Here is a 26,717-nt window from a genome sequence, read left to right as displayed (position 1 = left end):
TTATTCCTCTTAATGTTTTAATATTTATTTTATTAACTTGGAATTGAAAGTTTCCATTGTAAAGGAGATGGCTATTAAAAAAAGCTTCAGTAAGTCATCTGTTTATTCTTATTCTTTGGCTCTAATAGATACAAAGAAATTCTTAGAAATGTGTTTGCAAACCGTGAGGAAATCAGGAAAGAATACCTGAAGTTGGAAATGCAACTGAAAGAAAATGCACTGAAGACACATTACCAGAAACAATGTCATGAACAAATTCAACTGATGTGCTCTGAAGCAAGAGTAGAGAAGGTGAGTTTTCTATAGTGTAATATAAGATACCACCTCTTCATTTTGCTGTACTAATGGATACTTAAGCAATTATATGATTAGTCAATGCTTAAATATTTAAACAATTAAAATAGGTCACACTGATTATCACTCAGAACATTTTTTTATTTTAATACAGAATATGTAGTAGCAATGCCAGGTGTGCTATTTTTCCACACCGCACGGAAGACTGTTGATGTGCTTATTGCTGCCAATCGTGAAAACTTTTCAACTTGTCCTTGTGTAGGCTTGATTGTCATGGTTACTTAAGACCTGACCAGACTTAAGAGACTCGTGGTGCTCTTCTCCAAAATGAGAGCACATTGATGTATGTATGGTACAGCTATGGAAGCTATTACCAAGCTGAAAAATATTTGTTTCATAAGGAGAAGCGGAGACCTTGTGCTAAACAAGTTGGATTCTTATCATTGATGTTTCGAATTGTCACCAGGAAGCTGTTTGGATAGACTGGTTGAGGGTAGAGTCATGTGAGCTGAAATAATTCAATTGAGTTGCCTTGAATTTTAAGAGAAGAATTTGGAGGCTAAGTAAGAACAATTGCTGTTGTGAAGTGTTAAATGCTCTTGTCTTTCTAGAAGAATCAAAGTATGAATAAGGAAACATGGTTAGATAGTATCTTAATTTTTCTGATAAAAGTCAGCTTAATGGAATATGTTTTATGTAGAAATGAAGTTGAGGATGGGGCTGATTTTGCTGAGTCACAGTAACAAAATCTGTATTTGGCCGAAAATGGTAGTTTACCGTATGACTATTTTTGCCCAGTAATTCACATGAAATTCAGTCCTTAAATAAATGTCAAAGTGAAAATACATCACACATTTTTGCTTGTCATTAATGAAGATATTTCAAGTGACTAATGTGTATTATTCTTTGTATGTCATAGAAACTCTGAAGTAATATTTTCTATGTGCCATACGTTTAAATACTGCTTACAATGGAGTGTATCTGTATCTCTACTCATAATGAGGACTTATACCTCCATACGCTCTATTTCATAGGAATGTTTCTCATGAACTGATTTAACTTTTATTTTTAACGTTAGCAGTGCTGTACTCAAATGTTGTTTTTGCCATTGCTTGACTTATAGATGTGATTTACTAAGGGTCAAGAGTCACTGTCCTGTAAGTGCAATGTCCTATTTATTAACAAGAATAAGTCACTGTAATGGTAAAATTAAATGTCCTTTTGTAACTATTTGGAATATATTGGATTTTAATCTGGAATCAAGTTATCTGATTGCCACAGTGACTGCTCATGTTTCTCTTATACACTATAATGGTTCTGGTTTTCCTGGTATTTTTACACATTGGCTATTTTCTCAAATGTCTCTGGGTTTTCTCTCTGTAAAATACAGTTAGACCACAACGGTATTTCCAAAATACTAATTTTTAAGGGAAAAGTTTCTTACAAATATTTTCTCATTGTACACTTTTTATACTTGTTCATGCTCAGTAACTAAATACAATAATGATTTTAGGGCCTGTTTATGTCCTTCCTAATGCTGGTTCCTCCGTTCTGTTATCTGTGTTTCTGTGGTGTTTTCCTGTTGCATCCCAGGTGTCAGCTGCAGCAGTGCGAGCAGAACAACATGCATAGGACATCCCACTTTGTCTGGAGACATAGGAAGCTAGTGTGTGCCCCTGTGTTACAGTTACTTTATCTTGCTGAGTTTGAAGTCTGCTCAGTTTTGACATGGTTTACCTTGGAGGTTTCTGCATCAGTCATGGAATCTGGTTTACAATTTTTTTAAAGACATGGCAAAAAACTGATGGTACTCTGATAGGCTTTAAATACATAAGATGTAAAATCACTTCTTCATTTCTGATTGCCACTTTAACATTATTTTTACTGTCCAGAAAAGGAGTTTGTTCCTGGAAAGCAATCAGGCTATCTTGGTTTCAGTTTTTCTGCTTACTGCAATTGCCTGTGCTGGATCTAAAAATGCTTATTGAATATGTCCAAGTTCTTCAACCTGGGAGGGATGCTTTCTTCTGTATCTCCTGTGATACTTTTCCGATCACAAAACAGAGTAGCAACCAAGTATCTTGCCAAGGACTACATGTGTTCCAGATGTTTTTTTCTGCTGGAGCACAACAATGTAATGTCTTCCTGGCAACCTGCGGGATGGGTTCATCAAATGGTGGGATATTGTCAATACCAACTTCAATCCTAATACATCTCCTGCATTGTGTAGGAGCTGAAATATTCACAAGTGCGTTTGAATTTCTCTGCTTCAGCAATCCTCCAAGCTCTCTGCTGGTCTTGCTGCTCAGAGGGAACCAGTGGTCATTGTGGGTTCTAGTCTGACATTGAACTCTTCCTCCTGGTGCTTTTCCTAAGGAACCAGTTCTTTACCAAATGGTTTTGTATTCTCTGAATCCTCAGCCATGTCAGGAAACAAGTCTAAAGAGAAAGCAGAGTGAAATTCTGGCCAGATTATTGTCTTTGACCTGGAACCTTGCCTGGAGCACACACACGTGTGGTTCAGGTGTCTTTCCCACTATGGTTCTGTGTTCTGTACACCAGGAGTTGAAGGCACATTTTGCAAATTCAGCTTCAGGAATGCGATCTGCATCTCCCCATGTACTGGTCCTGTTTTCTCCAGAACATTTAGAAGGGCACCAGGTAGTTTAAGTTCTGGTTTGTGTGACATTAGGGAAGGACTAGTGTCATGACATATTTGGCCTGCTATTCTAAATATGTAGATTTATTCTGATTGATGAAGTCTTCATTTAAATTGTTAATTTTGGAGCATATGGAAGTAGAGATTTAGGTGTTACAATTTTTTAAAAACTAACTGGGTTCTCTGTTTTTGTTGACTGTAGCAATATATTATGTTTGTGGAGTTTTGTTTTGTTTGTTTAACTAATGTTTAGTGAAAGCTGAACTCTGTGAACTCGTGTCTAAAGTTAATGTTCTCTATGACTACTTGACTTAGTGAATACTTTTTAGAGTATACTGCAAACTACAGTTGTCTTCTGAATGGAAAGAGTCGCCTTTGCCTTGTTAGGGTGTTACCTCATTCATATCCAGCTGGTTGTTGCTGGTTTTGTGCTTTTTTTTGTTGTCAGATTTCAGAGAAGCATCAGAAGACTTTTGATGCTTGAAGATACAAGGGTTTCCTTTTGCCAAATACTTTATCCTTTAGCAGGACTTTTCTAGAACATATTCCATTAGGAAAACAAGGCAGATAAAATTCCTTCTTCGTATTCATGCTTAAGTTACTAGAAATTATTAGGTTACATTGTGTCTAGAAATGTGTTTGTATGTGCACATGTAGTTTCTTCAGTTTTTCCAACTTAAGATGATTATGGTCTAGAACAGAAATTGGTCAAATCCAATGTATTTATTCTTCAAAGGAATAATCAAATGACTGCAGTCTCTGTTAGAGAAGTTCCAGGAAAAAGAAATTTGAAAATGTTTAAATATTATTCTATAATGCCTGTAAGGAGAATGTGCTAATAAAAGTTAAATTGGTCAAAGATGCAGAATGTTTGTTATACACAGTTGTATATAAAGTGTGTATATATATATATTTATATATACTTATAAAGTATAGAAAAATCTTTTTTTATATGGAGATGTTTGTGAACATAATTTTAAAGTTTCCCCTTAAATGCTGACTTTTTTGGTTTGCTATAGGCCACTTGCAAGCGGGACCAAAGGCTTGCGACGCTTCGAACCCACCGTGTTCAGATGCAGAAGAAAAAAGAAGAGGTGGCAGAACATTTTGAGGAAAACACAAGTTTGCTGCATCGTGTCGAAAATGAAATGCGCCTACTGGGTCAAGATGGGTGTATTCCAAAGGTAAAATGCCTTTCCCTTCGAGGACAGATTTCATGCGTTGTAGGAAACAACTGCCTATGGGTTGTTTTTCTTCTGTCTCCATCACGGCTTCTGCCATTCTTTCTGGGTCCTTTCAAATTCTAGCATTAGGTATTTATGTTCTTCTGCCCTAAAAGTACTGTATGGTTTGTGCAAGTACTTTTTGTTCATGAAAGTATACAATTAGATATAAAAATGCATGTTAAAGGGGAGTAAGTGTGCTATGGCTGAGCATGGAGTATTGATCCCGCTCCTGGCCGTACGCTTCTCATCTTGCCTTTACAGTAGCTCCTGATGCTCTTCTAACCATGTGATGACCGAATTCTTAGCCTGAACAAAATAAAAATTCCTTTTTTTGGAGGGTGGAAGAGGCAGAGAAGTGGGAAGTTGTGTTAATTTCTCTGCCAAATTTTAGCAAGTCGAGTCAGTTCAGTGCAGCCTTGGGCAAGTGCCAGGGCTGGCAGAAGGGAAGGGCTGAAGGTCTGTGCAGGAACAAGGAGAAAAGGAAAGGAAAGGTGGGAGGTTGTTCCTCCCTGCCTTCTAGTTTCAGCCAGCAGTTGGAGTGGTGTAAATGATAGTGTGATAAGCACTTGTGTGACTCATATAGTGGCATATATTTCAATACTTGTATTTCTGTTTGGATGACTAAGATGTCTTGATACTTTATAAGAAATTTAGATATTTCAAACAAGATACTGGCATCTTGGGAAGATCACTGAATACAGTGAAGACTTTTCCCAGACAATGTCACTGAAATGCAGATAGGGAACAAGTACACAGGAGAAGAGACAAAAGTGGTTTTGGGCATATATAGATAAGCATGTGTGCCTGTTAGATTCTCAATGCTAATTACAGCGCACTTGTTATTGATAGAAGGAATCTACAAAGCAGTATTTACGCATGTAAATAAAAATCAAACAATTCATAATTTTCTACCCTTAAACTTTATAATAACAATATAAATCCACTCTATCTTTACTTTTCAATATAGGATGAATTTTTATTATTTTTATTTTAAGTTTTAGTTTCTCATAATTGGTTTGCTGTGCAGTTATCTGTGTTTTTTTCTTGCTGTACCCCCAAGGAACTCTGTAAAGAACTGCAGTGTTGTCATTTAAACCTGGAAGTTAAGGACCTGAAAGCCCAGATGGAGCACATGTTATCTCTGGTGTCCCTTCAAGATCAGCGCTATAAGGAGACAGAAAAGTAAGTGTGGTTTCATAGCAGGCATGATAAGACTTCTATTCTGACACTTATAACTTCAGAAGACCTATCTGTAGAATTTTAGTTGAAACAGAAGCAAGATTTTTCTCAAGTTTTTTTTTCTAGGTTAGAATTGTGTTTTCGTAAGCAAAAAAATATGTAAAGTAGTACTTCATAAATCTTGGTCTGTGTCTACCATTGTTTAACAGATACTGCAGGTATACTCTACTGCTGCTTATTTCTATTTAATTTTCTTCTTTGCATAGTTTTTACGAATTGTTCCATAGGTCAGGATGTCTTATTTTTCTGCTATGTTAAACAGCAGTATTGACATTTTTATAAGCATTTGCATTCTTTTAATTTCTTGTACTGTAGACATTAATTTACCTGTATTAAAAATCGCTACTATTAAACTCTTATATAGCCATTCAGACTGAAGAAAGCTAACTTTGCAACTAAGTGTCAGCTCTTGTTCTAGTATCAGTCTCTTGAAAATGTTGGAAACCAGCTTTGAGAGTGTGATGTAAGGAATGGGAAGTAATTGCCAATCTATTCAGTAAATAAGTATGTTAAATTAATAATAACCATTCCAAAATGAAATGATCAGCTTTTCTTTCTCCTTTAGAGCAAAGGCTGTTACATAAACATTACAAAAACTACTATGTAAACCTGGGAAACAGCAATTATTTTTAAAGATACATTGTTAGTAACTAAAACTTTGCCTCTTTGTTTTTATATACCTGTCCCTTTCCTTGTTGCTTGAACCTACTGTTTAGTCTTGCAACTGACTCCGGAGTTAATGAATGTGTGTGTTCAGGTAGAATTCCTAAACTTTTGTCACTTTGATTGCAGTTGTGTGTGGATCTTAACATATTCAATGTTCTAATTAAATGTTCTAGTATCTAAATTTATTTGGGCTAGGCTTCTAATAAGCGCCTATGCACATCTAATTAATATATGCTTGGTTTAAACAACGTTATTTGGTTTATACTTTTCATTTATCTATTAATTTTAGAAAGTCAGAACTCAGTCAAGATATACTGACTGTATTTCTGTGGTCTGTGAGGATCTTGGATCTTTGAAGATCTTTGACACCAAGGAAAAATATACTTTGTAAAATACTGTATTTCACTCTAAGTATTTACTAAAAAGAAAAATCACTGTACTTAGTCATGATTATATCCTCTCAGGGTCATGGTTCTCCCTCAAAATACATTAAAATGAATTTGACAGCAGAACTTGGGGGAGATGGGATGAGAAGTGAAAAAAAAAAAACAACCCTAATTCCTAATAGTAGCAGTGTTAATAAGGATCAGATGAGTTATGATTTATTCATATTTGTCTTGCCTCTTGTTTTACAGAGCACTTAATACTTTACTTCCAGTTCTTCGCAAGCAATACCTGACTTTGAAAGAAGCTGGGTTGACAACTAGTTTAACTGAGACTGAATTTGGGGAGGTTGAACAGTTGATTCAAAGACAAAAATCAGTAGTTTGGGCTGACCAGACCGAAGAGAAGGAACAAAGTCAAAACCATGAACTGGAGTTGCCAGCTATCTTTGCATTCCCTCAACTTGTGAGAAGACTAAGCACCCCATGCTGTAAGTATACAATTCATTTGTTCTCTGTTGGAAATACTTCTAAATGTCTCCTGCAAAAGCTATACATCATACGTAAACACAATGGATGCACCCTTCTTCAAATGTTGAAGCCAAATGTAAAGCCAAGCCTCAGACCCACTTTCTATAATGTATATACAGTTCTTAATAAGGAAATAAGTTTACTTTTTCAATGGTTAGCCACACTCTGCCAACAGATAACTCCCTCCTTCTCCTGTTATAACATATCCCGTCTGACTATGTTCCTAGATCCTATGAGTGTTGTTATAATTCCGTTTGAATCTCTCATGTGACACAGATGGAAAAGGAATCATAGTGTCAATAAGTATTATAATTCTGCTAAAGTGATTTGAAATGTTAAGCAGCTACTGCAGTTTTGCACAATTTGAATTAATAGCCTTGAGGAGGATGAGATTTCCCATTAATTACAGGTTGACCTGGAATCAATTTAGTACGATATTTTATGCATTTATTTTTCCAAGAATCAAAGTATTCACCATTTCCACCATAGAATTGCCTGCTTTGCTGTATCCTGAAGGCCTCATTTTTTTCCCCACAACTCTATGGAGCTGGCTTTTATTCTTCAGCAGTAACGTGAGTTGCCCTGGAGCGTACCCTGGGTAAAAAGGGATGAAGAATCCTTATGGAACACAGTGTTCTGAGGGATGACAAGCAAAATCTTGGCCCAATAGTGCAGCTGCTGTGGGCCAATGCTTGGTTGTTTTATGCCCTGGATAGGCAGCACTTGACATACTGGAGCTTTCTGATTACAGCTAGTAATCCATAACATTGAAAGACATCCATATGTAAGAAGGGAAAAGCAGATAAATAATACTTTAGCTTCTCAAAAGCTGGTAGTTGTGGGAGAGCATTGACCCTGGAGCTCTGTGAAATTAGTTCCCTGATTCCTTTAGCTTTCTCTACATGGTTCACTCTGTATTATTATTATATTACCATATATATTATTATATAACAATATTATATTCACTGAGAATTATTCTGCCAAAACTATTTATCACCTCTGTTCTTATTAAGCACGTATGTGATTTTTGGCGTATGTTTGTATTGAGTTGATAACACCAGATAGTTGATGCCCAGTATTCCACTGTCAGCAATGGAAAGGTCAGATTGTGTTGAGGGTGGGGTTTAGGTTTTTTTTGGTATAGGTTTGTTCTCGTGTTTTCAGAGAGAAGGAAAGAAAGCTTGCAGACTTGCATGCTTATACTTCATATTGTGCCTGTGCTAGATCGGGGTTTAGTAAGGTTGGGAGCGCAGAAATCTTTCCATAGAAAATTCATTTACTTGCTGTTCCTTGGAAAAGGAAATAGGAGACCTTACTTTCACTCCTTTCCTCCTCTTATTAGATGCAGGAGAGAGCATGATAAAAACTGTCCTCCAAATTTTATAAACTCTGCAGGAAAGGTTATGATAATTTCTAACAAGACACTTTTCAGGGTGGTTTTTTTTTATGCTCTTCTGTACTCTTTCTGTTTGCTTTTGACTTGTTGTATAAGGGTGTTGATCATTTTAGTGGATCTTTCTGGGCTTTTTTTTTCAAATTACTGAAGATTTTTAATCTTCACAAAGGATCTACCTCTTGCTCTCATTGGCAGATTAAGTTGGCAAGCCAACATAACGTTTCTTCAGCAGCTTTTTTTTCTCAATATTGCTTGTTATTGTAAGACTTACTTGAGTAGGCAGCCAGTCTTGTATAAAACTTTCTAAATTTAAGCCATTGTATAGAATAAGACATTGCTATGAGGTACTAAGGTACTGAGAAGTTGACGTTAGGCATTTGAATTTGAAATTGAATTGGAATTGAATTAAGAATTTGATTTGCATACTGGAAGAAGTCAAAGTTCTAAAAAATATTAATTGGACATTCGGTCATTGAAGTTTAAAACATTGAGATAACAAAGTAAACACGAACAGTAGGAGCTCTGCTCAGAAAAAATATACTCTCTTCAAGCATTACTTTTACAGTATAATTTTAATATTAATGTGTCCTTACCTAAAATGCTACTGGTGTTGACACAATCATTTCCATACGTCTTGGGAGGTGTGGAAAAAAAATAACCCACTTACCAGCACTTTAGAAGTTTTTGTGTTAAACACAAAATAAATGCAATGAAATAGCTCTTCTTCAGTTGTTTGTTTGAATTCATGTTTTAAATATTTTGAACCATTAGCTGATATTATGTTATGGAAATCCATGTCTCTTGTGCAGAATTTATATAACAAACTATTAAAAGGGGAAAAAAAATACATTAACACAGGAAAATGTGCAACATCCCAGTCAGATATAGGAAGGATGTAGTTTCTTTTTTCCTTCAAAGATGAAATAAATTATTCAATAATGCAATTCCTTCTCCCTAAAGTCATCTCAGAAGTGTGCTTGGCAAATGTTAGCAAGAACTGACCTAAGAACTTAGTGAACAAATAAAAATGAAGATCTATATGGATCCTCTCACACCTTTGGTGCATTCATATTTTATTATTTATAATTTGTTCAAGATGTGGGCAGGGAAATAGTGTTTTGCACAAAGACAAAAAAAAAATGAGCCACGTGCTACGCAGTGGTCATTATTCCTTATTTAAAATTCCGTATTTTACATGTAGCATAATTGCATGGACTTTATTCTTTCCTGCTGACAAGCCAATGCAGTTCATTTCTTGATTTGGTTCTTATTTTTCATGTTGTAAGAGCAGTAATTTTTTTGAAATCTCCCATTTAATGTAAATATATGTCGCCGTGTATCAGTGTTTTCTAAGTAATCCTGGAGAGAGAGCAGGCAAGCTAACTGGTGGCAATGTGCTGTTTCTTTCATATGAAACATAAGCATAGAGCGTCTCAGAGGAAGAAGAGTGTACCAGGTCTGCTGGGAACAAATGTGATATATTGCTTTTTAAATTATCTTAACATATATTTGAAAGAATTTTTATTTTTTGAGATAAAATTGAGATGCTACTCATGTTGGAAACAGGAAGATTTATGAGGAAAATATAAATTTCTGTTTATTGTAAGCTTATGAAGCTACATATCTCTTGTTGAAGTCAAAAGCAGCTAAGGATGGATGCAGCATCCATGTGTTATCCAGGTTTGGAAATTTCAAATTCATTAAAAAAACAAGTTATTTTTTAGTTACTATCCATTTAAAATGGTAGTGATGCAGAAAAACACCTGGGCTTAAAGGAAACTGGTGATTTCTGCTAGTCATAAAACATGAGGCACTAATTACAGAAGTTTCTTGAATGACATTCCAACCTTTGGCTGGCAACCCTTTCAGAGGGAGCCATGATGTCATTCCAATGCAAATGAATTGTTAATTAGGGTTTTCACATAAAAATTAATATACTTTAAGTCATAGAGCGCAACAAAGATGCTGAAGGGAGTGGAGCATCTCCCTTATGAGGAAAGATTGAGGGGCTGGGGCTCTGGAGCTTGGAGAAGAGGAGACTGAGGGGTGACCTCATTCATGTTTACAGATAGATAAAGGGTGAGTGTCAGGAGGATGGAGCCAGGCTCTTCTTGGTGACAACCAATGACAGGACAAGGGGAGATGGGTTCAAACTGGAACACAGGAGGTTCCACTTAAATGTGAGAAGAAACTTCTTCTCAGTGAGGGTGACAGACACTGGCCCAGGCTGCCCAGGGGGCTTGTGGAGTCTCCTTCTCTGCAGACATTCAAACCCGCCTGGACACCTTCCTGTGTAACCTCATCTGGGTGTTCCTGCTCTGGCAGGGGGATTGGACTGGGTGAGCTTTTGAGGTCCCTTCCAATCCCTGACATTCTGTGATTCTGTGATATAAATGGTTCTGATGACAGGCACTTTCCCAAAAAGCCTGAAGCAGCTGAATCATTTTGATAGAATAGGGAAAGCTATGAAAGCTAAGCTTTAATGTCTCTTTTGACTATCTGATCCTGAAGAAGGAAGTTAAACTAGTAATTGATATGGAAAAGACATCAGAAAAGAATAAAGGGAATGACAGCAAAGGTGAAAGGGTAGGAATTTTTACTTGAGGTTTTGTTGAAAGTCTCTTACAGAAATAAGTCTTGAAAAACATTCCAAATGTGCTTAGTTTATTGCACAAAGTGGTTTTAATATTTTTACAAGATCCTTCTTTCTATCTGGAGTTTCAAAATATCTAAGAATTTCAGCTGATTTCCACTGTCTGTTTTTAAGGAAGCTTTATTCCTTGGAAAGGGACTTCTGCGTATTATATTATAGAAGGTCATAGCGGGCAAGGAAAAGATCAAGACTCTCTGGCTATTTGTTCTACATCTGTTTCTATGGTCAAGTTAAAGTGGTATAATATCGCTTGGTCATCGGTATCTACAGTAGCCCTACCATGGGTACCAGAAATAGCTCTCAGAAAATCCACAATTTTTCTGAAGCAAATTGTGTTCCTTGCTTTTCTGGTTTGTTTAGACAGTGCCATGTTAACGCAGCTATGCAGGACAAGTCATTTGATCTAACAAACCATTGTTTTGCGGTGCGTTCCAAGACACTACATGGGGTGATTCAAAGAGCTTTTTGTGAGGAACGGAACAGAGGACCTGAATCTTAAATTTCTGGTTGCACTTATTTGATGTGGTCTTTCTTCCTCTGCCACTTCAGATTTCTAAAATAAGATTACCTTCAAATTTAATGTAAAATGAAACATTTGCATTATTGTTTAGTTTCAAATAAAAGTAATTTTAAAGTATTTACACAACATTAATTTATCCTACTAAGTATATTCACAATCTACTTTCAAAAATGTTTTGTCCTTGGTAATTTAAATTTTGTTTCTTAAAATATGACTGAAAACACATTATTTTCAGAACCTCTGCTCTTAATTTCGTTATGAAGCCTTAACGTGGGGTTTCTGTCGCATTTCTTAACCACACTTTCTAACCTATATTAATAGGGAAGATATTTTTTTAAACAATTGTTTCATCAATGTCTGCTCCTAATTTTAAGTATTCACCCACGCTATTTATTCTGACCTTAATATAAATGTGAATTGTTGTGTTGTAGAGGAAAATGCTGTTATTCCACTATCATTTTTTTACAAATGTTAAATTAGATTAAACTTGTATATGCTTCCTGAAACCATAAATGTGCAACCTCATGAGCAGCTCATCTATTGTATCAACTGAAGCGCAAGCTATGAAAACAACATAGGATCATTGAGAAATGCATTTGAGCCCCTATTCTTGGGTGTTGGTTGCTGGAGAGCCATGCAGTATTCATAAAGTACGGACTGAGGGGTGGAGAGCTATGACTGGTATTTGCAAGTATTTCTGTGAATGGGAAAGTTCTTGGCATTGGTTCAGGGATCCCATTTCCGGAAGCCTTACTGTACATTACCATTGAGAGAACGGAATTGATTTACAGGAAAAAAAAAACCAACAAAGGGCATCCATTACCTCCCCTTGTCACAAACATCCGAAGGTGAAGTCAATTTATTATTATTTTGCATGGCAGGAAAAATTGGAATGTAGTTGTATGTAGTTAGACTTGAATAAAAGCAGGAACACTATCTGTCTTGTATATAGGAAAGATGTGTCCTATATTGAGCAGCTTTTTCATGCCATCCTATAAGATTTTTTCTTTCTCATGCTGTGTAAAACACCATAATATACCTGACCTCTGGGAACCCATGAGGATGCTGCCTGATTTTAGCCTTTTTCAGTTTACAAGTGTTGTTTGCAAAACCATTGTGAAACAGGCCATCAAAAACATCACCTTTGGGTTACACGAATATCAAATAATTGAAATGCATTCACCAGACCTCATTTCAGTTTTGGAATTCCATGAGTCAGTTGTTAGAAGAATCAAAATGTATGATTAGAATTGTAATTGGATCAATCATTGGTAGCCCAGAAATGTTTATTGAAATGAATACATTAATATTTGATTTCACTCTAGCAGAACAACCTGGAAGACTTAATTTAGCACCATTTCCAGAAATAATCCCCTTATGCATGTATTAACATGAATTCCAGAAGAAGAGAAGTCTTGGCCATTATTTTGTCTCCAACATCAATTAGAACTAACCCAATTCATCAGAGTCGGCTTGTCATGAATTCTTCTCACTTTTGCTGTGACTCATGTTTCACAAATACTGCATTCTGCTTTTCCTATTAACTCACAGGACTGTAAATATCTAATATTGCTGTGTTTCTCTCCCGATAAATCTGTTCTTCCGAATACTCTTTTGGGACAGATAATACAACAAACTAATGACCAAAACCACCTTATACCGTTTGATGGGGGGTGATTGGGCAGTGGAGGATGACTTTCATTTTTAATTTCCAAGTGAATCACTTAAGAAAAATAATATCTAAAAGAACTCTGACAATTAAATTTTATAATCATCAGCCTGAAATTAAAGATCAGCAATTGTGTGTTCTCTAAAATATATTTGGAATAATGCTTATTTTTAAAGAGAAGCGTTGTAGCTGAAAGCACTAGCTAAGGAAATACAGCTTCTAAATTTTAAGCCACTCCATCAGGTTAACTGCGGATGTTTCTGTAAAGTATATAGTGATTCATTTGAAATAAAAAGTAAATATCACTGAATCACGATGATCATGCCGATGCAAAAGATTGAACTGGCCATAAAATGTGAACAAATACAAATCACAAACATTATGGAATAGGTTTGGAGATTTTTCTTTGGAGTTGGAACATGTTGTTTGTCTTTCAGTAGAAAAGTAATGATGACACTTGATTATTAGCATTAGACATTCGTTCAGGAGCTTTTCAGATTTGTTCTTTAAGAAAATGTGAGTAGCTGTACTTGATCCACCACTATATTGTCTTCAGTATCTCGTATTTCATAGTTGCCATAACACACTCTTAAGACAGACTGCAATAACAGGACAAATCTAGAGTCAGTTGACTTGTGGTTTCCACTTGTAGCGCAATGGAAATCCCATTGAAACAATCCCATAATAATTGCTGGTAGGTATTTTTTTCTAAGTTTATCAAGTCTTTATTTTGTAACCCATTTATGTTTCTGGGCTTTGCCCCAGAATGCTGCGGTGAGTTCAACAGTATAATTGTTCTGTGAGACACAGCTCTTGCTCTTCGTTTTATAATTAGTATTTGATATGAACGAGATGCCTACTGTTCATTACTGCAAGAAATAATTCCTTATGTTCATAAAACATCAAAAATTAGGTTAATATTATATACTACCTCAGTTGTTCCTAACCAGGAATGTACCATTGTCTTGATTTTCTGTGTATACTCATTTGAATATTTAGGCATAAGATAAAGCGTGTGCTAAAACATATATACATACATCCCACTTATAAGCACTAAACAATATAATGTTAAAATTGAATATACTGGGAGAAAGCATTGCCTAAAATTGTCATACAAATACTTTGGTTTTAGTAGACATGACCTGCTATCAAATGAAAGTCTCTTGTGTTGATTTAATACTGAAAGTTTATATTTGCCACTTAAAGTGGTTAAGGTGCTTTGTTCTGGAGCTTTTTCTCTTCTTGAATGGGATTTAGGTGAACTAGTTCTAGCTGTCCCATTGCAATATAAACCACATTTTGTGAAATTGCTGAAATATTAAGTGCTTGTCCAGGCAAAATGATGATAAAATCGTATTAATTTTGTATTTGGGTAAAACAAGGTATGGTGTTTGTTTGAGGCATATTGCTTGTAGCAGTTTGTGGTACAAAATTTTGTATTTCAATAACAATATATATATAAAAACCTTAAAGTATGCCTCTAAATATCAGTGTTTTTCATAATATTGAGTAACCTTTTAAATATTTGAAAATAGGTTCTTGAAAAAAAATTAAATATCTTATTTTTTTTAAGGAGAAACATTTTTGATATCATGACTGAAGTCAGCTGAAATCTATAGAAGTAGTAGTTTTGTAGCAATTGTCTGAGCCCATTTTATTTAAACTTCTCAATGGCAGCTATTAAAAGCACCTGCAAAAAATTAGGAACTGGCTTCATTATCTTGCTTCCTTAGTAAGACAGAAATAAAAACTTTAAAATGCACAAAATAAATGAATGCTGAAGTTTTTCTTGCTGTATTTTACTCTAGATCATAACTGTTTGGAGCTATATATGGCAAACTAACATGGAATTGCAGTGTTTGGGTTGGTTTTATTTTTGTGTACATCATATTTGGTTTACGTTATTTTGTGAAAGCAAGTTAAATGTGATGTCACTGATAATTTTGTTTACTTTCTTGTGGACTGTGTTAGGAGCAACTTAATGCTTTCACAAGAAGCTTTGAGAAGGAATGCTTCTTGAATATTTTATATGCTTTCCAATACCTCACTGGCAAGAAAAGCTCGTTTTGTTTTAACTTCATTTTACAATGAGTTTCATTCCAGAAATAAATAGATTTTAAAAATAGGTCTGGGTTTTTACTAACGGCTTATATGTGCCGTATATAGAATTGCTGTAACTGTCTTTTTATTAATGTACTTGTATTACAGTATGAAATATTGTTCATTATGATGAAATTCAACAAATTATTAATGTTGGTGATACTTTTGTATTCTTTACCTATTTAGTTCATCGTTTCAATGCTTGCATTTACAGTTAATTTAAAAATGCTTCCAGTATTTAGACCTGGAGAAGCTTCTAAATCTTGGCACTCATCAGCATGTTTTTCCATCAGACTTCCTTCCTAGTAACTTTAGGACATTAGCAAAACCTCAGTGTCTTACAGTAAACTTTCTGAAACTGGAACCTCCCCGTCCTAATGTAACAAGAGAATTCTAATCATTATTTTTCCCAAAACACACTCTTTCACATGTATACAAGCAGGAGGAATACCTATTAAATCAATGTTTTGAAATGCCTCCTGAAATGTTTAATGGATAGGTGTTTCAAACACTAGATTAGAAGAATAAACTTCATCTAAGGATTCCATTTAAGAATAGAAGCTGTCAAAAATTCAAGAAAGTTTTTGCCTTGATTTTTGGTTGCGAAGACTGGAAAATAATTTTTGAAAGAAAGATATGTTAGCCTTTTATATAGAAGAATGATATTGTAGTCATAAAACCAAAATGAAAGAACAAGCATAATGAAGTACAGCGTTGTTCACAGCGTCACAGAGTACAGATTGAAAGTGGTTCATATTGCTTATTACCAACAAGGCCCTACCAAGTCTTGGAGAAAAATGTCTTCATCAAAGGAGGCTTATATTTCTACTAGATGTAAAAATTTTGGGGGGAACATACAGGCCTGTTTTACTACCCTTTCCATTTCACTGCTATTGGAGAATATTCTGAATTAACTTAACGTTTAGATTACAATCAAACTGCTGTGTCTGAACAACCTGCTGCACTTCACCTGGTGAATGCTGACCATGAGTTAGACTAAGATTAGGTATGAGAAAATAAGGGATTTTGTATTTTAAACAACAACAAAAAAATTCCTTAAATATTTAGTCAAGTGAACTGTACACAGGCACATACATATACACAAATTCACAATTCAGTTATTTCATATCCATTAGTGCTCTCAGGCCCGTGTTTTCAGTGTTTGTGTTTCTTCAAAGCTGAAAACAGCATAATCGAATTGTAATTGTTCATATAATTGTTCAGGCATCTCTTCCCATAAGCAGTTTAGCTTAAATTAACCTGCTTTTGTTGTTTATGCATTGTTGAATCAGATGTTGCATATTTGTTGAACCATAGTCGTTTAAGCATTTCTCTTTCTGAAACTGAGCCCTTGAGCAAGGAATAAATGTTTGGGTTGTTTTTTCAATTGCTTTTTTATTGAATTAAGTTCTGGCAACATAGATTTGCGGCCTATGTATTAGCATCTATTTTACCTGCTGCTTGTACACGCTTTGATACTACACGTTCCTCCCAGAACAGCTCTAGGTCTCATGATAGATCTTTAAATTCTCTCATGTCTCTTCACAGCTCTAATTTGTATCTTCTAATTGGACATCAACTCATGTAGCTGGGCAGGAGGGATCAGTCTTCTAGCATGTCTAGTTCCAAGGTGTGGATAAAAACTGCTGCTGAGGTCATCCTTCATCCTTTGACAGCTTTCCTTCAACGAGGCTCCTGTTTGGGCCTTTTCCCCAAACGATCTGATTTCTGAGGGTACTTGGTGTTCTTAAAGCTTCTTGCCCATAGCAAACTGGGTTGGAAGTGGGCAGGAAGGTCAAAATTAAATGGGAGCTGATAAGCGATAAACAGTCAGAGAAAAAACTATAATCTTTTGAACTTTGATTTTTGTAAGAAATCAAAGTTGGGGGGGGGGGGGGTGGAATAATGTTATCTGTGTTTTTAACCTGTTTGCCTCCAAAGAACTTCAGTGCAACAGGTAAAATGCCACAAGTGTTAACATGAGAGAGAACCAAAGAGGCATTTGGGCTGAGGAGTTCAAACTATCTTACTCTGAGGCAAAAAGAGAATGAAATTTTAGAAGAATATTTATCGACATGGTTATATGAATACCTTAGTTAATACCTGAGTAACATACAGCAATTTAAAACAGAAGCTCTTTTTACAGCTTGGTTGTTCCTAGAAATGGAGTAGGCGATGTAGAAAGGGGAAGATGCTGCAAGGCCAATCCATAGATATTTAGGGATAGCAGTCTTCATTTCTTAGATTTGCACTGAAAGTCAAATATAGAAGCACTTGGGGTTTTGACAGCCTTTTCCTAGTCTCAATTTGTTTTTTGTTGTTTGTTTTTTTAAAAAAACTTAATTTTTCTGTTATTAACTACTTAGTTATTAACTACTATCTAAGTACTACTTAAGTAGTACTGGCCTAGCCATTTGAACAGTGGTCTGTGTCTTAAAATGATTCTTCTTCACTGAAAACTTGAATAAAAGCAAGGCTTTTTCTCTCATACTTTGGAGATTGCCTTTATTACCACCTGCTTGAAAATAAAAGTATTATGACACTTTAAGAAAAATAGTATAAATCAGGATGAATGGGAATGGCCAATTACTACTGCATTGCTAGTAAAGGGCTTTTTCCCAGATTTGATATACTGAGATGGTGGGATCCAAGTTCGTTCTTTCCTCTTTTCCAAAACATTACTTTTCCATTTGCAAAGTCAAAGAATTTTGTTCTTCTATGTGATTCTGCCCTTCCTTTTACAATAATCTCATTCTACCGCATGGTACTTGCTGGGGAGAAAAATGGCCATGATCAGGAGGCAGCCATAGATTACCGTGATAGTACCATATTAAATTAAATTACAAGCAGTGTCATGATAATGCAATTTTCAATACTCTTCTCTGTTGTTATGTGTCATATTTTACCTGTGATTACTTGTAATATCTCTGGGATTTACTTTATCAGCCTATGCATATTTATAATACTTTGAGTGCCACAGAACAAATGCTACCATCTGGACAATGCTGCAATAGAAATCATTTCAGTTATATGATCAAATTAATATGTAAATGAAATAAACAGTATTTGCAATGATGTCTGCTAATAAATGTATTTTAGCAGGGAAGAAGTGGGAAAAGGCAAGATTTAAGTAGTAAAAATATAGGTAAACGTGCTAACCATTGTTGCTTATGTTTCACAGCTACAACTTCTGGTTCACCATCACAAGAAATTAATAAAAATACCCAAGAAAGAGAACGCTTGGTACCAGCACCAAAAAGAACGAGGCGGAAGCTGATGGAATCTCCAGTCGCATCTCAAGGTCTTGCTGCCCCTGGGCACTCCGGCCTCTGTCACCTGGAGGATTCCCTCACCAAGGAGCTTCGCCCCATCGTGTACACACCAGAAGTTTGCAGAAAGCCGGCGCAAAGCAGCTGTACACAGACTGTGGTGAAGAAACCTTTGCACCTTGCAGGCCTTCGGGTAGCCAGCACGGATAATATAGACATACCAGTAAAAAAAGAGAGTATCACGGACTGTACATATGACGTTATCCCTGAGTGTGATGAAACTGATATGAACTCAACAGTAATAATCTACGAAGGGACAGATGAAACAACTGAAATGTCTACTGACTCATCCATGAAGGAGTCACAGCCATGTAGCAGTAGCATTCTGCAAAGGTATTTTCCACTTAAATGGGCAAGAAATATTACCCAAACATTTTAATCCTGTTTATCTTTGGAGTTGGATTTTTCCATTTTTCCATTTATTTGTAAACCGAACATTTTCAAAATCAAACCCTCAGTTTTAATCAGCATCACATTCAATTCTGTCATTATTTGAAATCAATGCTGTATTAGTGATAACAGATGAAGTTGAAAGTTTATCCTGTTTTACCAGATATGTACCTAAAAGAAAATACAGTACTTTTGAGATTGTTTGCAATGCCTTAGGCAAGTTGCTTTCTCTAAACCTTACTTTTTCTGTCTGCAAAATGGAGACCTTAATCTCTTTGACATAGAGGGATGACACTGGTAAAGCTGCTGAGTATGTGTGAAGTGCTGTGAAGCTGCCTTGAGTAATATTATTGAAACGAATTCCAAGTATTGTTTTTCAACTTATTATATACTTATTTACAGTTAAGAACAATTTCATTTGATTTCTACCCAGAATGGATTTTACAAACATACATATATATATATTTTTATTTTCAGATTTGGTATCTCTTCCTTAAAAAACAAAAATCCTACTTCAGTGCTTGAGAAGCCCTCATATATGGCAATGACTTCTGCTGCTGAGAGAAAAAGAAAGGTATTAAGGTGAGATTAAACTAAGTCTTCTGATTCCATACTAATTAGTTTATACTTATTTCTTATGTTCTCACTTCAGTTTCATTATTATTATTATATTATTTCATTTCATTATTATATTTCCAACCTGAAAAATGCATCACATCATCTGGACCTACATATGAGATGTTCTGAACCAAATATATTTGGTAGTTTAATTCTTTTTTTTCCTCTGCTAATTTGAGTAGAATAATATTTATTGTTTGAGGAACTTCTGTTGTTTCAATAGAACAAGTACAAACTAATATTGTCTTCCGTATCTGCTGTCAACTCAAAATAGAAAGATGACACATAATTCTGAAAAAAAAGATTCCATCATCAATTAAAAATCTAATTTATTTGAAAATGTTGTGCCTTTGCTGGAACACATTAGAAACTACCGAAATAGAAAGCGCAGAAAATGCTTAACAATAGTTCTGCAGCCGGTGCCTTTGTTTTTCTGATAATTCATTTCCAGTCTCAGTTATTCTGACTTCATTCTTGTGGTCTGCTCTGGGAACAACTCCTGTTTCGTCACTTCTGGTTTTTGATACTGGAAGAGGTTCGTCAGTAGCAGCAGGAAAGCTGAAACTGAGCAGACACCAAGTAGCATTGTACTCTTTTTGTTTATTTGGTTTTATTAATATATTTAAGAACTAGCAATCAGATCAGTTCTGATGAAACAGTTCTCTTTTTCTCTCCTTTTTCTTTTTCCATATGCAAAATTTGATACAACCTTTTTTTAAACCATATTATGAGTCACCTGCTGCTACACAGTGAGTGGAGCTGCCACCTCATACGTCTTCTAAATAGTCTTTCAGGACTGTTAGAACAAATTCTATAGATTGGAAGAAACTTCAGGTACTCTTTTGGTGTGTTAGCATCTTCCAAATAGAAAAATCTTCCTAGAAGATCAAACTTAGCAATTTCATGTTCAAATTGTTATTAATTATTGTTGTAAACGGTTTTGCTTAAGGATGAGAAGAGGCACATCTTGCATTTTCAGTTTTTCAAGTAGTTAATTATGAATCTAGCGAAGTAAATCACCTGCTCTCTGAAGCTGAGCTAGTTTTCTGAACTCTTTTTAGGAAGAGGTATGGGAACTTTGATTTATCTTAAGGTAAATTGTCCTAAAATGGACTCTTTTGTAATGACTGTGTAACAATTTCCAAACTTACATAGGCCTATCTCTTCCCAAAAGAGTAGCTCTTTATCTTTCTGCTCTTTTATCTCATTCCTCCCTTCTGTATCTCAAACATGTATTTCCCAGTTTCCAAGTTAGAAAAACACTACAGGAAAATCCCACAACTTTTATTCCTTTTCTGAGGATTACTTCTTCTGTCTCAGACGGTGAACTGTCTGTAAGCAAAATTCTTTATGGCTTTGTCTAGTAGTTGATGATGAAGAAAGAGAATGAAAGCTTCTTGTTTATAAAGGAAAGAAATATGCTCTGACTTTTTAAATAGTGCCTGTGTCTTCTCTCTTATTTTTTCTCCCTTTTGTTTCTCTCATGCTTTCCCTGTTTGAAGTAATTCACTCCAGCCATTCCTTTCCTACTAACATTAGAACAAAAATATACAATAGAAATATTAGAAATACAATTTGAAAAAGTCATATTGCTGGGACAAGGGATAGGAGACAAGTCAATTGTAATACAAAGGCTGCTTTTACTAAATAGCATTACATTCTTATTGGCAGAAATTCCCTACCACGGAGCATGCAGGAATAGATCTTACGACCGGCACAAGGCAGGTCTTAGTCTTTACTGCTTGCTATATATTTTAATTTAGGCAGAAAATTATTATTAAGAAAACTGATGGAAATAATACAGTATCATTAGAGGAATGGGAAAAGCACAGAAACTTGGGACATAAATAGAATTAGCTTGTTTATGGGATTGTCTTACAGGGAGGAATGGGGGAATTTAGCAAGGCAAGTGTAACAGGGTGAGATCAGACAGGTTCATAGTTTTCACTGTCGGTCTTAAGTCCATCGCATAAAAGTCTATAAAATATAGAGGCTTTGTCTTAATGAATTTGGAGCTGTAACATCTTTCTCTCAGCTTAGGTAGAAAGTATTGTCTGCCATGAAGCCTCCCCCTCCAACTGCGTTGGAAGCTGTGGAAGAATTGTAGCAATAAAAAATGCAATTTATTCAATAAACACAGCTTGGCCGTTTCAAGGATTTTGTACATGTATTAAGATTATTTCTTGGTATAATTTGTGTGCAATGACCATCAAACTGACTTCTGTGTTTTCTGAGAAAAACGTTATATTGGTCTGCATTTTAACGTGCCATAAGTTCTTATTTTCACTGTCGAAACATTCTTGTAAAGTTGTAAAAAGGAAAAAGAGGAATAATACCCGTATATATGTCATAAATAAATTAGTTTATTTTCTCCATTGTTTTGCACTGCCAATACTGGATAATATCATTTAATGTACTTCTACGTTGCGAGGTCTGAACTACTGTAATGTAGCTTAATCACTTTACCGAAAGCCAACTCTTTTCTGGCTATTTTTCCAGTTCTGCATCAAACACTGGGTTAAGCAGCCTGCAAGAGCCTATTTCTGCAAAACGCATTCGACAAGAGGGTTTGTTAAGCCATAGAGCTTTGCGAGTACCCAAAGTGGCAGGTAAGTGTCAAAACTTGAGTGTGTGACACTGCATTGATAACTGTTTGTACAGGATGTCCAAAATTAACGTTATTTGTCAATTTAACAGCATGTGTTGCTGTGATCAGTACATTAAGCCATCAGTTTGAATAGTATATCCATTCATTAAAATAAAATCTGAATGCCTAACCAGTTATCTAGATGGTGTCTAATCAAAACTCTATATTACTACGAACTTGTTGGGAAAAGTTTTTCCCAAGAGTTGTCTGCCACCAAAAATTTTGTGTGCTTGTTGAAATTTGGTGGACTTTGACTCTTTGCCAATTGTGGTTTATCAAGAAATAAACTCCTCTAATCATTTCCATACCTGGTTTTAGCTGTTTGCTTTGTTTTGTAACACTGCACTTGTTTGTTTTCACAGATATGGCTATTTTTTGTGAGACTTATTACTTAAACTTTGGGGATATTTTGAGCCAACACAATAGCTAAGGACAAATTCAAAACAATGTTTAGCATGAATTTTGTTTCTAACAGATTGCTGATAATAATACTGTCAGGTGGTATTCTGTGAAAGTCTGCTACAATTACATGGCTTCTCTCAGAGGTATATAAATCTTTACTGTAACAAAATCGGTTACAAATAATGTTTTTAGTAGACATGCACAAAGGTCTCTTGTTCACAACTTTCCAAAAACCTCTGCCTTTCCTAGAGCATGGCACCAAGTTGCTTGGCATCTGCAGTAGATTTTAACGCATTAAATCCTTAGATTTTTTCCTTCTGTCTCTACCCACTTGTCTCCTCTTCCTGTCTTCAGAAATACACTTAATGGTCTTCCTTAGGGAGATGTGTTGGGCAGCTCAGGGGAGATCAAAGATTGCCTGATGTTTTTTGTCTGCTGTTCTTATGGAGTCCAATTGTGTAGCTTTTTCCAGTGGCATAGGCAATACACTAGTTTTACAGCACATATGTGCTTTTATATAAGAACTGATGTAAGGGAGGAAGTACATACTCATATGTATTAATCTCCATTCATGAGCAATGTTGAGGTTCTACTGCAATAAACTTTCTTAAAAGTGTAAATCTGAGACTTAACATTGTCTAACAATAGTGACTTATTTGGCACAGTTATATCTGTATCAATTTTTGCTCCTAAAGATGGGGTTATGCAGTTGCCAAAATCAGTCATTGCTCTGGTATTATTAAGAAACTATGAAATGAAGCACCACCTTTTGAAATAGAGAGTAGAATTTTTGATTTGTCAAAGTTTAACTGAATGTAAAATACATTTTATTTTCAAAAGCATACATTACAGGAGAAGAACGAAATATGACCGAATTCCCAAGACGAAGACCTGCTTTTGGATTAACTAGACAAAACGTTCTCTAATGACATAGCATTCATTTTTCAGTACTGTTCTATAGTAATAAGGTTTAATAAAATTATTGCCTATTTCTACATGTTTTTATGTAGACCACTGTGCCTTTTTAACAGCACAGTATATCGATCGAGGGTCTAATCATTGTGCTTTCTAGGCAATTAGCATACTGGATTACTGAGCTGAGAGTAATTATATTTTGCTAGGTCAAAACTAGGCTTTTAATTAAGGACAAGAAATATGTGTAAAAATTCTTAGACATGCTCTGAGAAGAAGATCCAGGTGGGCCAAAATCTGCTTATGTTTATTGAATGAGCACCTCCTATTTGTAATAATATTTATTTCTTCGATAGGAACTAAACCGAGGAGCTGGAAGCAAGAACAGGATGTGCCAAGAAACCTACATAGAAGCTTTTCTGAAGGAAACCTAGGATTGGGTGTTAAATCCAAGACATCAAAAAATCTTTTATTTCATGCTTGTAAGAAAAAAAATAGGATTTAGTTCAGAGTTCATTCATATTTCAGGCAGGATTGATGGATAGCAAATGAGTACAGGGTGACTTTCATTTTCCTCTTGTGAATTGTTTTGTGTTTAAGATGCCTCTCTCAGTAATGCACTATTTCAGCAAGAACCACTGTTTGGAAATGCGAGGATTCTGTTAAATTCTAAAATAAGCTCGTTTTTTTTGTCTCCAGTTAAAACTTAGAAATGTGTTTTGTATATTAACAAATGAATAAGAAGTTTTATTTGGACTTGGGAATAGAGAACTACATAATACACCTTTTGTCATAGTCTTTGTGAGCATTTCCCAGTGTTTTACTAGCAGGCTTCACACAATGCAAGTGTTTAAGGAGATCAGTGGGGCTCTAATTTGTAGATGCTACTTTAAGTTTCTAACCTACAGTCAGTCTTAATTTTCTAACTGTTAGTTAGAAAAATTGTTTTGACCTGCTAAATTATTTTCACTGAAACTTCCTAATGTGAAAATTGTTTTTAATTTGGAAGCAAGTCAAACAGATGTTAATACTAAAATGTGTTCATGCTTAGCAGTAGGATAGCAGATTATTCTTAGATATGTTACCAGTCTAGTACCAGGAGACAGCAAAATATTTACGAGAAGTGTTTTTAATGAAGTATTATATCAGAATTTTTTAGCCTCTATGTTTTCAGTGCATTACTTGGTTGTAAATGTTCTTTTCATGTTTTTAATTTTTTAATTCAACTGTAAATTGTTAACTACTTTGAATAAATGTTTAGCAATATAATGTGAATTGAACTTCTAGAAAAAGTTTTACTTTTTTGCCTCTTCTGTTATGACATGTCTGAATTAATTTTGAGAAGTATTGTTGTAAGTATACATAATTCATATTTTATCTTCTGATAAATGATAAATATTCAGGGATGAAGTAGTTATAGAATTGTATCATAGCCCTGACAGCCTGCCCACCCTTTGGAACATTGTTCTAGTGCAAATCTAAGTCCATACACGAATTTCCCCAAACTAAGGAGAACTAGAGAGGAAGTCCAGTAACTAGTTCAAGTGGTGTCAAGCAACTGTCTGAAGCAAGGAACTTGTTAAGGAACAAGTTAAGTAACTGATTAAGTAAGAAGAATGTTCTGGCTTTTAGCAACAGTAATGAGGTCAAAAGAGCTTCAGAGATCGTTATTATTATTATTCTATCACAGGCTTTCCTGTGATAGCAGAAAACCTGACTCCATGGTCTAATACTGTCTATCAAATTTGTTCCTTAAAATTGTTTCAATATTCCAAATGTGTACAGGTTTATACATTTATTTTTGTTCTCTATAGTCTTTTTGCTATTTAGACAAACTAAGATAAACCTTCTTCCCAGTTAAATCTCCCCCTGGCTACCAAATTGGATGTGTTCTTGACACATTGGGGTGTTTTTCAGAAGATTTCTGAAGAAGGAAATGGTAACAGCCTGTATAAGCTTTCAGGACCACTTGTGGAAGGAGCAGACATTGCAGAGGCTGAACTTTATCAGGGAAATTCAGAGGGAGCAATGATTCCTCAGGAAACAAGCATTACCAGTTAAAAATAACGAGATGAGAGAATCCAAATCCTCCTATTTGCATTCTGAAGGGAGTGTAGGTGATATAGTCATGGTGAGCATGAGGTCAGGCTGATGGCCTAATGAGGACTGAGAAAATATTGGCTGTGGAAAAGGCTTTTATGTACTCAGTTCCAAACATCAGAAAAGCCTCAAAAGTGAAACTGGGGACTTGACCACATCTCATCCAGGAGATATAATTGATATCAGCAAACTGAGGTGTGGGGAGTAAGTTTAATATTTCTCTATAATGATGAAGAACAAGACTTCGGAATTAACTTAAACCTATGATTGTTGGCACCTTTTACAGCTAAAGTTGTAAAGACCATGTGTCATTGATTTATTGGCATTTCTTTCAAATTGGCGGTGTTTAATATTAAACATGCACAGGGAGCTTCTTTTGTTCATACAGCTTCACATCTGCAAGAAGCATGTTGAGCTTTGCTTAGAAATACAGTGGTAATGTGCATTGTTCTCGTGGCATGGAAGACTTATACATAAATGTTCCTGGTAACTCTGAAATGTTTTTAGATGGATTTGTACACTGATACTCAAAACATAAAACTGATGATCTTCTCTTTTCTCCATGTGTTTTGCATACCCGAGTGCTGTTGATTTGGTTGACTTGCAACACTTCCAGGGACTTAAGAAAACGTATGTTGAGAAAATTAGTAAACTGAGATGAGAAGTGGCTCCTGTTTCTATCTGCTAACCAGATATGTTGATTACAAGTTTGTTAGCTAGGTATGTATTTACCATTTATAACTAGCATAAATGTGATGTTTACAGAATTTGTAACAGATTGAAGCAGCATTTTCATACTTCAAATTGCTATTGATTAGTGTTCTGCTCTATTAATCGTACATTTAAGTTGTTAGATTCTATGAACACGTCGAGACTTCATAAGCAGAAGGTGCTTCAGAGCACATTCCCACTCAGCGCTGGTACAAAACTTTTCAGTGCCCAGTAAGTTTTTTGTCAGATTGCCAGTTTGTTCTTAGGTAGAA

General features: G+C 35.3%; 1 protein-coding gene across 3 annotated transcripts in view; it reads left to right on the top strand.

The window, feature by feature from the left end:
* The window catches only part of KIF18A (kinesin family member 18A), a 36,490-nt gene extending 11,733 nt beyond the window's left edge, over nt 1-24,757 (top strand). For all 3 annotated transcript variants that reach the window (XM_065838831.2, XM_065838832.2, XM_071808828.1), the window contains exons 10-17: nt 129-291; nt 3,973-4,137; nt 5,240-5,361; nt 6,720-6,958; nt 18,518-18,998; nt 19,533-19,637; nt 22,173-22,282; nt 23,991-24,757. In XM_065838831.2, the coding sequence (XP_065694903.2) occupies nt 129-291; nt 3,973-4,137; nt 5,240-5,361; nt 6,720-6,958; nt 18,518-18,998; nt 19,533-19,637; nt 22,173-22,282; nt 23,991-24,139 (1,534 nt within the window). In that variant the 3' untranslated portion in view covers nt 24,140-24,757. The remainder of the gene's footprint in view (nt 1-128; nt 292-3,972; nt 4,138-5,239; nt 5,362-6,719; nt 6,959-18,517; nt 18,999-19,532; nt 19,638-22,172; nt 22,283-23,990) is intronic.
* The last annotated feature ends 1,960 nt before the right edge of the window (nt 24,758-26,717 follow it).

Source organism: Patagioenas fasciata, chromosome 5 (assembly GCF_037038585.1).
Source record: "Patagioenas fasciata isolate bPatFas1 chromosome 5, bPatFas1.hap1, whole genome shotgun sequence".
NCBI classification, from domain to species: Eukaryota; Metazoa; Chordata; class Aves; order Columbiformes; family Columbidae; genus Patagioenas; species Patagioenas fasciata.
Note: the sequence above shows the minus strand (reverse complement) of the source record. Positions and strands in the feature narration are given on the sequence as shown.